The sequence below is a fragment of the Erinaceus europaeus genome, chromosome 2 (genome assembly GCF_950295315.1).
Source record: "Erinaceus europaeus chromosome 2, mEriEur2.1, whole genome shotgun sequence".
NCBI classification, from domain to species: domain Eukaryota; kingdom Metazoa; phylum Chordata; class Mammalia; order Eulipotyphla; family Erinaceidae; genus Erinaceus; species Erinaceus europaeus.
Window position 1 is genome coordinate 69000947 of NC_080163.1, and position 13405 is coordinate 69014351.

General features: G+C 38.1%; 1 protein-coding gene across 6 annotated transcripts in view; it reads right to left on the minus strand.

Annotated features, from left to right (window-relative positions):
* The window catches only part of UNC5D (unc-5 netrin receptor D), a 704674-nt gene that overhangs the window by 140381 nt on the left and 550888 nt on the right, over positions 1-13405 (minus strand). For 3 of the 6 annotated variants that reach the window (XM_060182783.1, XM_060182787.1, XM_007528291.3), the window contains exons 5-7: positions 5301-5481; positions 4270-4437; positions 1925-2089 (exon numbers count right to left, since the gene is read on the minus strand). In XM_060182783.1, the coding sequence (XP_060038766.1) occupies positions 1925-2089; positions 4270-4437; positions 5301-5481 (514 nt within the window). The remainder of the gene's footprint in view (positions 1-1924; positions 2090-4269; positions 4438-5300; positions 5482-13405) is intronic. The other 3 variants (XM_060182795.1, XM_060182801.1, XM_060182791.1) reach the window with 1 other exon arrangement.

The following is a 13405-nucleotide window of genomic DNA, read 5'->3' on the forward strand; positions in this document are numbered from 1 at the left end:
CATTAATCCCCCAATAAATAAATTTAAAAAGTAAATAAATATTAATGTATTTTATCATTATTATATTTAAGGTTATCCATTAGTAGTCTTCAGTTAGTAATTCTTCAGTCAGTAAGTTTTAATCAATTACGATTTAAGCCTGTTATTCAAAGATTTCTCAAATAAAACTCTACTTTGTGGTCTATATGGAAGATCATTACTATGATTTACTAAAATTCAGAAAATAGCAAAATATAGTCTATAACTATTTTGCCTATATGATATATAGTCACTGTAATGATTAGGCACTGCTTTCTATTTTAGTCTTTTGTTTTGTATCTAATATACACAAAAAATCAATCTTTGTATTAATCGACAGGCTAATACTAAGTGCTCATTTCCCACATTAATAATTTTGTCAATGTATTAATCACATAAGTTTTGGCAATATAGTAGCTAGCACATTTGAATATACCTGATTCTAAAGATAGACTTTTATATTGCTGTTGACAAATAAATCCAACTTTGGATATTTCCTTTTTATTTAACACCTTTACAAATAAAAAATTATATATAGCAACTTAAAGTCGATAAATTATTGTGCTACTTTTCTGTGCTAAACATTTAAGCTACTTCTAATGTATAGGTATATTCAAATCTACCATTTAAGCACCTAATCAATATACTTTCACTCATCTAAGTAGGAAAGTAGAGAAATTATCAACATTTGCTGAGCACCTATTCTCTGCCAGTAAATATTTTATTATTTAGTCTTAACCTGAAACATGTACATTTTTAAATATTTACAGAGAAATTAAGCAGCTCAGTGACTTGTTCGGGGCCACAAAACTAGCATGAAATAAATACCTTAAGTAAATCTTGCCCCCATGTGACTCCATATGATTCATACTTTCTTACCCCAGCAATTACATGAAGACGCCAATAACATAACTTCAAGAATGAAGCAAAGGCTAGGGATTTTTGAAATGAACATTCTACTTCCTGCTCTGCCTGACCAATCTGATTCGAAATCACCCACATAGTCAGTTATCATTCTCCCACACACCCCCACCCATTTGTAGGATAACAGTCATAATACTTGTCCATTGCCACTAAAACCATGATCTCTGAAGATTATTAAGTGCCTTACAGTATTATAAAAATTTTTGGAACAAATGTCAGCATATGATGATCAATTTTAGAATTTTACCAGATATGAGAAATTGTGGCTATTAAAGGAACTGCTTAATTAAGGAGTTCAAAACATTCTGTTTAATCTGAAAACTCTGTCTGGCTAAATTGATAATAATTATGCACATTTATGGAACTTACCATGCTAAAACATTGAAAATAAGTTTTCCAAAAGTTACTTTTCTACATTTTTTTTTTACTTATTTGTGCTATTGGTGATTTCTCTTTTTGTTAACATATTTATTAAATGATTGATCAAGATATTTCTTTTCATAATAGTGACACTAAGGGCAGGGGGAGTTTTAGAGGAAGAAGACCCGAGGACGATGGACCCCAATTCCACCAGGACCCCATAGTTTTGTGACAGGGAGCCTGTGTTTTTGCATCATCACTGAAAGGGAAGACAATCTGGAGAACCCCTGAGGAAGTCAGGCATTGTTTCTCTTAGGAAAGAGAGAGGAAAGAGGAAAAAGGACAACGATAGGCTGATTTCACACTTAAGTGGAATATAGATAATTGGAACACATGAACTTGAAAAAAGGGGGAAAATATATATATATCTCAACCCATAACTATGACATTGGGAGAATTATGGTGGTTACCTACCACTGGGGCAAAGGGGAGAAGGGAACACAGAACTTTTGTGGTGGGAGTGGTATGGAATTATTCCCCAATTATTTCATAATCATGTAAAATCACAGATAATAATAATAACAACAACAACAACAATAATAATAACAATAATAAGTGTTACCTAGAATGCAGAGTCCATCTGTGCAGTTTTCAGACTCCTGGCTTAGACCTTCACAGAATTTGCCCCCATTTCGTGGGGGTGGTGCTGTGCACTCTCTGATCCGTAAATGTTCACACTCTGGACTGCAGACAGACCATTCACTCCACACTTCCCAGCTCCCATCCACTTCAAAAGGAAACAAAGGGAACCATCATTAGTATTAATCAAACAGATGTCAGGAGACTAACCCTAGGACTGCTGTTGTTCTTTGAGCTGGATTTTCTACCACAATAAAAACAAAATCATATATCCGTTTCTCTTCTCTCCAAGGTTTCATTCCAAAAGAAATGCACTAACAAAAGCAGTGGTGCAATTCTCTTTCTTTTCAGGATGAGACCAATTACTGAATTTGGGCAAGCATTTGAATTACCAGTGCCCCATAGGTTGGCTAATAATGTCATTATCCATTCTTTCCCGTTTTTCATGCCCCAGTGCATCTTAGATGGACAGGATAAACTATGTGCAGTAACCACTGATAATCTCCGATACTTCCTTGTGGGTTGACAGATTAGAACAAAGAATGAAATGAACTATCTTTAAGCTCTAAAAGGCCATAAACAATAAAAAGTTAAACCTATATATTGATATTATTAAACTAAAACAGGTCAGTCAAACCCCAAGATACCAGGACTCACATAAATAGAATTTCTTGGGTCATGGATTGCTGCTGTTTGTAGAACTGAACAATCTGAATTTAATCCTACTACGAATCAACCCTGGAGGTTATGGCAGTTGTTTGAGGCAACAATTCCATTACCTCACCTCCTAGGAATAGTCCAGCCATGCTTATGTGGGTTCTTTAAGATACTGCAGGGTTTTTGTTTTTTTTTAATTTCTTTTATTATCTGCATTTTTTTAATGCACAGAAAATTGTGATTGCATATCTTTGAAACAGAAAAATATAGCTGTGACTGTATAACTTTTACACATATTGGTTACTAAGTAGATTTTTTTTAATTTATTTCTTTATTGGGGAATTAATGTTTTACATTCAACAGTAAATACAATACTTTGTACATGTATAACATTCCCCAGTTTCCATTTAACAATACAACCCCCACTATGTCATTTATCATCCTTCATGGACCTGTATTCTCCCCACCCACCCTGATACTGCAGTTTTTAATCTAGAGTAATCTAGAGTTGAAACAAAATATCTTGAGCTTTGTTTTGATTTTGTCAATTGACTGGTTGAGCAACACTGGGCAAGTTATTTAGCCTCATTTTACCATTTCTGTTAGTGGGATAATAAACTCACAACACAGTATTAAATGATATATGTGTAAAATATTTTACATAGTACCTGGCACATAGTAAGCACTCAATAAATGTTTAATGGCTACAAATTCAAAATGAAGTCCCAAGAATAAGTTGTTGATGAGAGCCTTTTCTTAGCTTTGAAATAGTGTTGAAATTTTAAAGAAATAAGACTAGTTAATTCTCATTTGAGTTAATGTTTTTATAATGCAAGTGAGACTTTGGACCAATTTATTTTTCACTGGGAGGATATGCTTTCTATGAATAATGTCACCCTCGATCTCATCTGTTTCTCAGTGTATAAATCTGGTTAGAGTCAGTAAAACACTAGGAATAGAATTTACAAAATCCATTTTTAGTAAATGAAGTCTCTTTTTGGATAGAAAGAAAGACATAGGCCAAATGTAAAATACAAATTGGTTGTGGCACTCTACAATCTACCAATTGTATTGCAACTAACCAGGAGAAGGTTAGTTGGTTGGGGACTGATGCTAAAGGGTCAGAATGTGGGTACCTGTTTTGTGTTTGCAGATAATTCTCTTAATCCCTGGAAGCCACTGTACAAATTAGTGCCACAAAGTGGGCAAACCCAAGGAGACTTAGCTCAACCAAATACTGACACTATAAAGACATTTAGAAGAATTTGGATTATTGATGATGAGTCTCCAGGTTTATTAAGGAGACATTGGGGAGATGACATAATGGTTATACAAAAGACTTTCATGTTTGAGGCTCTGAAGTTCCAGTTTAATGTCCAGCACCACTATAAATCAGAGCTAAGTAGTGCTTCGGTCAAGTGCTTTCTTTATTTATCTCACTAAAATTCTTAAACTATTTTATTTTAATTAGGCCCAAATGTTATACAGAAGCCTATCACCCAAGTTTTTGTGATAGCAATGAATTGCACATTAACACTTTGGACAAAGACTCCATTCCAAGAACTTGAAAGAGGGTAGATTTGGGAAAGAAGATTAGATTGAATGCTTCACACCAGCTTGATAACAGTGTTGGTGGATCAGAAGGGGAAAGGGAATCTACATATATCTCACCGGGACAAAGAGAAGTGCAGGTTATTTTCTGCACTGACATTCCCTCACAAAAGGCTCCACCATTGAGAGGAGCTGGGTTGGTGCAGGTCCGGGAACGTTTCTGCCATCCTCTACCACAGCGAACATTGCAGGCTGACCACTCTGTCCAGGAAGACCAGCCTCCATTCACTGAGAGAGAAAAATGGGAAGGGGAGAAACAAAGGAGAGAGGTTTTTACTGATTGCCTACTATGTGCAAGCCAATGTGCCAGGTGTTGTGAGTTGGGCATCCAGGGACCAACAGAGTATGCAAACTTCCACAAGCTGCTTCATCATGAGGCAGCAGTGGGGCTTAACTCACCTATGCCCTTCAGTCTACTCATGTGCTATAGGAGGGACCCAGGATTGTTTATGTGAGGAGATAATAATAAAAAAAAAAATTGAAGAACTCATCAACATATCTCTAAAGCACTTGAAGATTCAGAGTATAAAAAGAAAATATCAGCATTTGAATTTCTATTACTTTAAGTGCTTCAAAAATAAATCCCAGGGCTCTTCTATTGTGAAAAAGAATGCCTTTACTTAAATAGCCAAGAATGTCTTTCATATAATACCTGAGATATCTAGCAAATATAATGTTTGTTTTTTGTGAATTTTGTATACCAGGAGAAGAACTGCCAAGAGTAGGTCTGGGTCGAATGGGGTTTGATGTTGGCTTTGGGAGGGGTGGAAAACAGAAGTTGCCCACTTCAGTTCTTTTCAAATGTAAACACAATGGAAGAAAGTAAACAACTTCTTAAATTATTTCTAAAAGAGAGAGATTGAAAATGTCACTGCCTACCTCACAAAAGTTCAGTATTGGATGGAATAGCAAACATATTAAAAGCAAGAAGGATGTGGTTTCACCTGCCAAATGGGAAACGCAGGAGAGAGCTCAGCATGGATGATTTCAAAATTTCTTTCAAATCTAAATGGTGACCATACTCATCAAGTACACATCCCTCTCTTCTTTTCATCCTCCCTATGCACTCTTGGCCTTTGGGCTGATCTTACCATAAACCACCACTGTTGCTGACAAGCTCCTCCTCTTGGCCACAATGTTAGCTGCCATGCAGGTATAGTTTCCTGAATCCGAGAGCCTTGCCTGCCTGATGATAAGGTTGTGGTCAGCCCTGGTATCAATGTTCTCATCTTGTTCAGAGTCAATGGGCTCCTCATTTTTCAGCCATTCTACCTATGAGAAGAAAATGTTTAGGTTGCAATCCATTGAATATAATAACAACTTCTTTGTGGAATTGGAAGATGAACAGTTCTGGGTTAAGTTCTGGGTTATGAGGGAGAATTATGCCTACCACAGAGGATGACAGCAATTACTTTTTTCATTATTCCATAACTAATTTTCTTATTTAGTAAATTTGGCATATCCCAGAGATGAATACTCAAGTGAAATAGAATGGAGGCAGAAAAAGAACACACATTTCCTACTGGCTTTGACCTATTTTCTGAAAATGCTATGAAAGAAAGAAAAGAGGTGATTGCAATTAGGTCATTTCACTATATTTTGCTTTATTACAATCCATGGTGATGATGAAGATGAAGTTTCAATAACTGGCCTAAAATGGAGCTCAGAAAATCAGCAATAAATGCAGAACTTATGTTGACAGGATACTGTTGTCAGACAAGGCTTCAAGTTATATATTTCCTTTTAAATACATTTTAATAGAGGCATGATAGTGTAAAAAAAAAAAAAGACCAGAGTATTATAGATTTGGGACAAATGCATTTAGTTTTTCCTAGTTTTGAAGGTACATTTCTTTGGTGATCATTTATGATAATCCGTCAAGGATTTGGCAGATATTTAGGCTTGGTTAAGGCCCAACTAACCTCTCCTTTGGAGGATGTCAAATACTCTGACTAGTCCAATCTTTGATTTGTTTTCTCCTAGAGAAACTGTTCTCTTCTTTTCACTTTCTTCCTTTGGTCCAAACATTTCTTTCCTTGAATACCCAAAGAAAACAAAGTTGAAACTCCCCACCCTCTCCAATTCCCACTCCCTATATTCCTTGAACCTCAACTCCTCCCTATCCCCACCACACACACAACTCCTAGACTTTCATCTTCCTCCAGGCTGTAGTTCAACACACTTGGTTCCCCTATTTCATCAAGCTGGTCAGTTTCCCCCTAAGTAAACTGTTGTCTCTTTGTGTCTGTAATCTTCAAGCTCTAATGCCATCCTGGAAGCACACATACTTTCGTTTGACAACCACCTAACTTGTTGTCAATATCTGTCATATATAGCAACCGAACAAACACATGAAACCCATAATTCGACACAGAAAGCTTCTTCTCCTTCTAGCTTTTGCCCTTCTTCCGTAGCCAGTCAACAGCATCAGGTTGAGCCTGATGTAAAGTTTCGAGACCTCCTTTGAATCTGGAGAGGTGGCAGTCGTTGACTATGTGGGTCATAGTCTGTCTGTAGCCGCAGGGGCAGTTCGGGTCATCTCTGGTTCCCCAGAGATGGAACATAGTGGCGCACCGGCCATGGCCTGTTCGATAGCGATTGAGGAGAGCCCAATCATAATGTGCTAGGTCAAAGCCGGGTTGACGCTCGCAGGGGTCTGTGATGAGGTGTTTGTTCTTTACCTCAGCTGACTGCCAGCTCTGTTTCCAAGAGACTGGAACAGAGAAGTTCAGTGTAGGTGTAGGGGACCAGATTGGGTGACGAGACGTCAAGCGTTGAACAGGGTGGGCGAAGATATCCGCGTATATTGGCAGGTCCGGTTGAGCGTAGACGTGGGAAATGAACTTAGATAATGCCACATCCTGACGAATATCTGGCGGGGCGATGTTGCTAAGAACTGGCAGCCATGGAACCGGGGTGGAACGGATGGCTCCAGAAATTATCCTAATGGAGGAATATAATTTGGAATCGACCAAGTGAACATGGGGGCTACGGAACCATACTGGGGCACAGTATTCTGCAGTGGAATAGCATAATGCCAGAGATGATGATCGTAGTGTGGAAGCGCTCGCGCCCCATGAGGAGCTGGCCAGTCTTGCAATGATGTTATTCCTCGTGCCCACCTTTGCTGCAGTTTTTATGAGATGTTTGTGAAATGACAGAGTGCGATCGAGAGTAACGCCAAGATAGACTGGCTGGGCTTCCTGCCGGATTCTCGTATCGCCAAGCTGCACATTAAGCTCACGCGAGGCCGAGGCATGGTGTAGATGGAAAACAGATGATACCGTTTTTGCAGTGCTAGGGATTAGTCGCCATTTTTTACAGTAATCAGATATCAGAGACATGTCTTTCGTGAGTGTTTCCTCGAGGATGTCGAACTTGGATGCCTGAGTTGCACAGCAGATGTCATCGGCATAGATGAACTTCCTTGAAGAAGTTTCTGGGAGGTCATTGATGTAAATATTAAATAGTGTAGGAGCCAGAACAGAGCCCTGGGGGAGGCCACTTGAGACAAGTCTCCATCTGCTAGACTTGTCACCCAGATGTACCCGGAATCTTCTGTTTTGGAGAAGAAACGATATAGTGTTGGCCACCCATGGAGGCAGGCATCTTGAGATCTTGACTAGGAGACCACGGTGCCAGACCGTGTCATAGGCTGCTGTGAGATCAACAAAGATCAACACAGAAAGCATTGGCAATAACCACACCAAAGATATATCATACAGAAGCATTTGCAATGGGACCTTGTCCACCATTAGCATATATAATTGAAAGCTAGCTTTAGAGTAAAATTGCTTGCTTCCTGCTTAAAATAACTCTAATTGGGAACTGGGCAGTAGCGCAGTGGGTTAAAGCTCACATGGCAGAAAGTGCACAGACTGGCATAAGGATCCAGGTTTAAGCTCCCGGCTCCCCACCTATAGGGGATTTGCTTCACAGGCAGGCGGTGAAGCAGGTCTGCAGGTGTCTGTCTTCCCCTCCTCTCTCGGTTTCTCTCTGTCCTATACAACAACAATGACAGCAATAACAACAACAATAATAATAACAAGGGCAACAAAAGGGAAAAACAAAAAAATTAAAAAAAATAACTTTAATTTATCACAAATAAATAAGTATTACCTGTTATATAACAATTTTGTTTAATATGGATTTTTGGCTCCAGGAAATGATTTAATTTTCTTTTTTTTTCTCTTTTTTTAAATTTTTTTTTAATATTTATTTTATTTATTCCCTTTTGTTGCCCTTGTTGTTTTATTGTTGTAGTTATTATTGTTGTTGTCATTGTTGGATAGGACAGAGAGAAATGGAGAGAGAAGGGGAAGACAGAGAGGAGGAGAGAAAGATAGACACCTGCAGACCTGCTTCACCGCCTGTGAAGCCAGGGGAGCCGGGGTTCGAACCGGGATCCTTATGCCGGTCCTTGTGCTTTGCGCCACCTGCGCTTAACCCACTGCGCTACAGCCCGACTCCCATGATTTACTTTTCAAAGGAAGATCTATAAATTACACTGAGTGTTTATCCCAAGTACAACTCTATAACTGAGAATTCAGTGTGCCAAAAAACACTCACCACTTAAAATGTACTTCAGAAGAGGTCAATTTTGGAAAGGGCAATGATGACGGGGTCAAAGAGAAAATCAAGGAAGGCGTTAAAATGTTCCTAGACCAACCACTCACTATAAAATAGCAATGGTAGAGACTGCCCAGCTCTCAGAAGGGAGACTGAGTCATCCTACTCTGCCACTCAAGGAAGACTGGCCCTGAAATGAGTGCAAATTAGAATGTTTCCATCTGTGACCATGAACTGCAAAGTTAGACTTACAGGGAATCAGAAGTTACATAGGAGTACAAGTTCCTGTGCTAATTTTGAATATACATGGGCCTTCGGTCAGATAGATGGGGGAAAACCGATATTTGTACTTACATACTTCAAGTGTGGGAGCTACTCTGTGCCCTACTTCAGCTTTCTAGCCTTATTCTCAACTCTGATACTATCTTCTCAGACAATATCGTTAGTTCACTTCCATGTTAGCTATCAGGCTCAGATAAAAATTACTGAAATCATGGGCCCCTAGGAACAGACTTAAAATAGACTTTCTAGCTTCTTTCTACCTTATTCTCACATGCTCTATTCCTACTCTTTGGGTCCTGTTTATTAAACATGTTACCCTGCTTCATATCTTACTGGTTTCTAACCACTAAGTTGCAAATACTATCATTCCATCCTGAACTCCCTGGGCAGATGACCTCAAAAATGTGTCCTGGGTAGCTTAGGAAGTGGTACAGTGGATAAAACATTGGATTCTGAATTGAGGTCCTGAGTTTGATCCCCAATAAAAAATAACCCTGGTGGCAATGAAAAAAAAACTAATTCCACTTAGAACAAAACCACAAATTTTTATTGAGGCTAATGAAGTCCTTCTTCATTAAGCCACCAACTAACTCTCTTTCTTAGGCCCTCCAAATAAGTCCTGTTCAGTTTATTCTAGTTCAACTGAACTGTTCTAGTCCTAGAAAACTCAAAATAATCCCCAACCTAAAAGCCTGGACACCTGCTGATTCCTCTGTGTGGAAAGTCCTTCCTACATGTCTTTTTTCCAAGGCTCAACCTCACTTTTCACTCAAGTCTCAGATGAGGACCTACCTCCTTGGAGAAGTCTTGCCTAATAACCCTGCCTGAAATAGTGAGGTTCCTCTATCTTCAATTCTCTGTTTATTTTCTTCCCAAACTTATATCTAATGGATCATCTTAAAGATAGTAATGCCTTTTTCTTGTGATTATTTTGATCTCAGGAATTTACTGAAGAAGAGCATTACAGCTACAAACAAGAATTTAATCACTCACTTATTTTTGTTTGCAAGGAAAAAAGAAAACTGATGCCAAATGTAAATACTAAATAACAATACTGGCATTATTATTAATTTGAAAAGCAAACAAAAAATCACAAACATATATATGTTTTTTAAAAAGTAGCTGGAAAGAAATATATTATGTTTGCGAGGTTTTATGAGAAGTTGAAGGGTGATATCTTCCTGGTGATAAATAGTGGCACCTTCAAGGAAAAGATACTCCATCACTGCCCCCCCCCAATTACTTAGCTAAATTAAATTAGCTAAATCATATACAGTGGTTTTCAAATTCATATTTGTCTCAATGATTTCTCAAGATAAAATCCAAGAAAATGAAGAAATAATAGAACATGCTATAATTGATGCTCAAGGGAAGGCATCATGGCCACAGAAAGGAGGAACTACAGTCTCTGTAAGCTATATCACATCCAAGGTCACTTTTTACGTAATTTTAATGGAGATGACTGCAGCCCTTCTTGGTGTCTGTCACCCTTGTCCTGTAAATTTGTTCAGTGCAGACTGTATGAGTTATCCCCACCGACCCCCTGCCCACCCACATTAGCCATGGATATAGACAATGCTTTACTACAAGGTCTCCCCAAATCATAGATTGAAAAATCAATATAAGTGACGTAGGGTGTAATATGTAGATAGTGTCATGACCCAGGTCCATCAATCCACTTACGTCTATAAACAACTTGCAACATTAATAGAATCCTTGCTGTGGGGCAGGTTTTCATTTTAACATAATCCTTTTAACTGATGGTAGGATCTTTATGAGGAAATCAGTTTGGTATTTTCTGGGCTTATAAAAGTGACAAATTGCCCTACGATTTATGCTTTTGTCACTTAGAGAAATTTTAAAACATTTTTGATGAGCTGAGTGCTCCTAATGCAGAACCGTTTAATAAATAAGACAGAGGGGAAAAGCGTATCCTACACTAGCAGCCTCCAACTCAGATGTTCCTGGGGACCAAGGAGGTAACATAAATTACTGAAGTGGTACATACAGCCATGTGCACTGCTTGCATACTAAATAGAAGAGGCTGTTCTTCATTTCCAGGAAGAGATAAGATCAATCTCGTTTTTCTTTTATATATGTATCTTTCTGTAGCCTTTTATTTTTCTGCTTTAGAGACAGATTTTAAAAATTTATAGTAGTGTAATGAAAAATGACAATGAACTGAATTTTCCTTTAAACTAGCTTGCTCTTGATATATTTCAGCAGTCTCCAAAATTATAGCCAAGTGTCAAGAAGTATGAAGATGTGGTTGTGACTGTGACATGTAGCTCATGTGACCTGTGCAAAATGACAGTCACGAATCAGGTCTAGAAGCTCATTGCCAGTGCAACCAGAGCTTCCATTTTTCATGAGAAGCCATGGATGTGTATTTTAATGTAATAATTCCTGATTCTAACATGATAGCTCATTTACTACACAATATATCATGAGGACCAAACAACACAACTCCATGAGCTATCAATAGAAAGAGATTTGCTCTTTTTCTCCACAGAAATTATACCACCATCTTTCAGGCCCTTAGTAAATGATCTAAGAGAAACCCAATGTCCTTTACTGAAGTTCATTCCTTTTCATTAAATCTATTTTCTCATCATCTGAGCAATGTTGGTTCAGTTTTGTCCTCTCTGAAGGCTTTCTTATGTAAATGTATGGTAAACATTAAATAACTAACATTCTGCAGGTATCATAGGGCATGTATTCTGAGTTCAGAAATTACTTTACAAGATGTTGTCAACACTGGAAAGTCCCAATTAAGCTCTTAACAAAAGCAACACAAAATTTCAAATTAGCATTATGAGATCAATACATTGATCACCATGAGACTAACTAGACATTCATATTGCTCATCCAAATGACCTCGTGCTAAGAAGTCATCTCTCTGACAGAGGTGTAACATTCCAGAAGGTTGTTGGAGGCATTCATCTCCCAGAGAAGCAATTCTTTATCAGGTTTCTATTTACTTGGTTCAGATGGATAATCCCAGTTAAGAATGTGAAGAAACTAGTTACTTAGAGGTAATGAGTTTATGGATTTTTCAGGATGCCAACATTCATTAGCACAGTGTTATGTACAGATGGTCTGCAATTTGTAGAGTTTTCCACTTTATAAACAAATCTGGAAAAGCAGACTATCAAAGACAATTAGAATTCATGCCAGAAAGCAGGTTCCTGATCAGTCATACTGGTTATCTGGGAACAGAAGGTATGCTATTGAAATGTCTACAGATTTTCTCAGCATTAAGCAGTATAGTATAATCTGATGGAGGGGGACCCTTTTCTGGAAGAGTGATGGAGAGATAATTTGTGGCAGATTATTTGGTTACAGTTGAAACAAGTTTGTATAGGTGAGTCTCAACGTTGCACTTTTGAACTTTCCACAAGGATGTAAATATGTATATATGTATGTATGTTTATTTCCATCTAAATGTTCATTTCAATATTTATCTCCATCACACCATCTGCCAGATTTTTATGCTTCTGTTTTGTTTTTAATATTACATAAGAGAATGATAAAGCATGAGAGACAATAAAATGGTTATGCAAAAAGACTTTAATGTTTGAACCGCCAAAGTTTCAAGTTCATAAACCAAAGCTGAGCAGTGCTTTTGTCTCTTTCTCTCCCTTCCCCCTTCTATCTATCTCTTTGTCATAAAAGCAAAAATTAAAAATTTGTATTTTTAATAGGAGAATGATAGAGAGGCACATTTAACTATTTTTTAGCCTTTTTTTTAAAAAAGTATTTTATTTATTTATTTTTTGAGAAAGATGCAGAGAGAGAAAGACACAGAGAGAAACACCAGAGCACTGCTCAGCTCTGGCTTATGTGGTGTGGGGCATTTAACCTGGGACTTCGAAGCCTCAGGTGTTGGTATGCTTCTAAATTCTGCTTATAAGACCTTCTGTTTTGATCATCACATTAGGTTCACTTATATTACTTACAATATGGTCTATTTACATAATCACTGTTTTACCTGGGTCCTGCCCTGCCTGCAGGGTATTGGTTTAATCCCCACTGGTTGGATGGAAGCTCTCTATGTTCTGTTCATGCTCTTTTTTTGCTCCGCCCCCTCTCCTAGTCATGTCCTTTCCCTTGTCACTTCCGGTGAAGAGATGCATAAAAGGCGATGTATCTGATTAATAAACGGGATACTGCTTCCTAGCTCAGCCATGAGTCCCTGGTCGTCTGTCTCCCACCCTCTAAGCTAGACTGGCAACTGGCACCCCGAACTGGGACTGGCACTCAGGCATGACAGTCTCTTTGCATAACCACTATGATATCTACCCCCACCACATTTAACTATTTAGAATTGGAAGACTTAGACTAG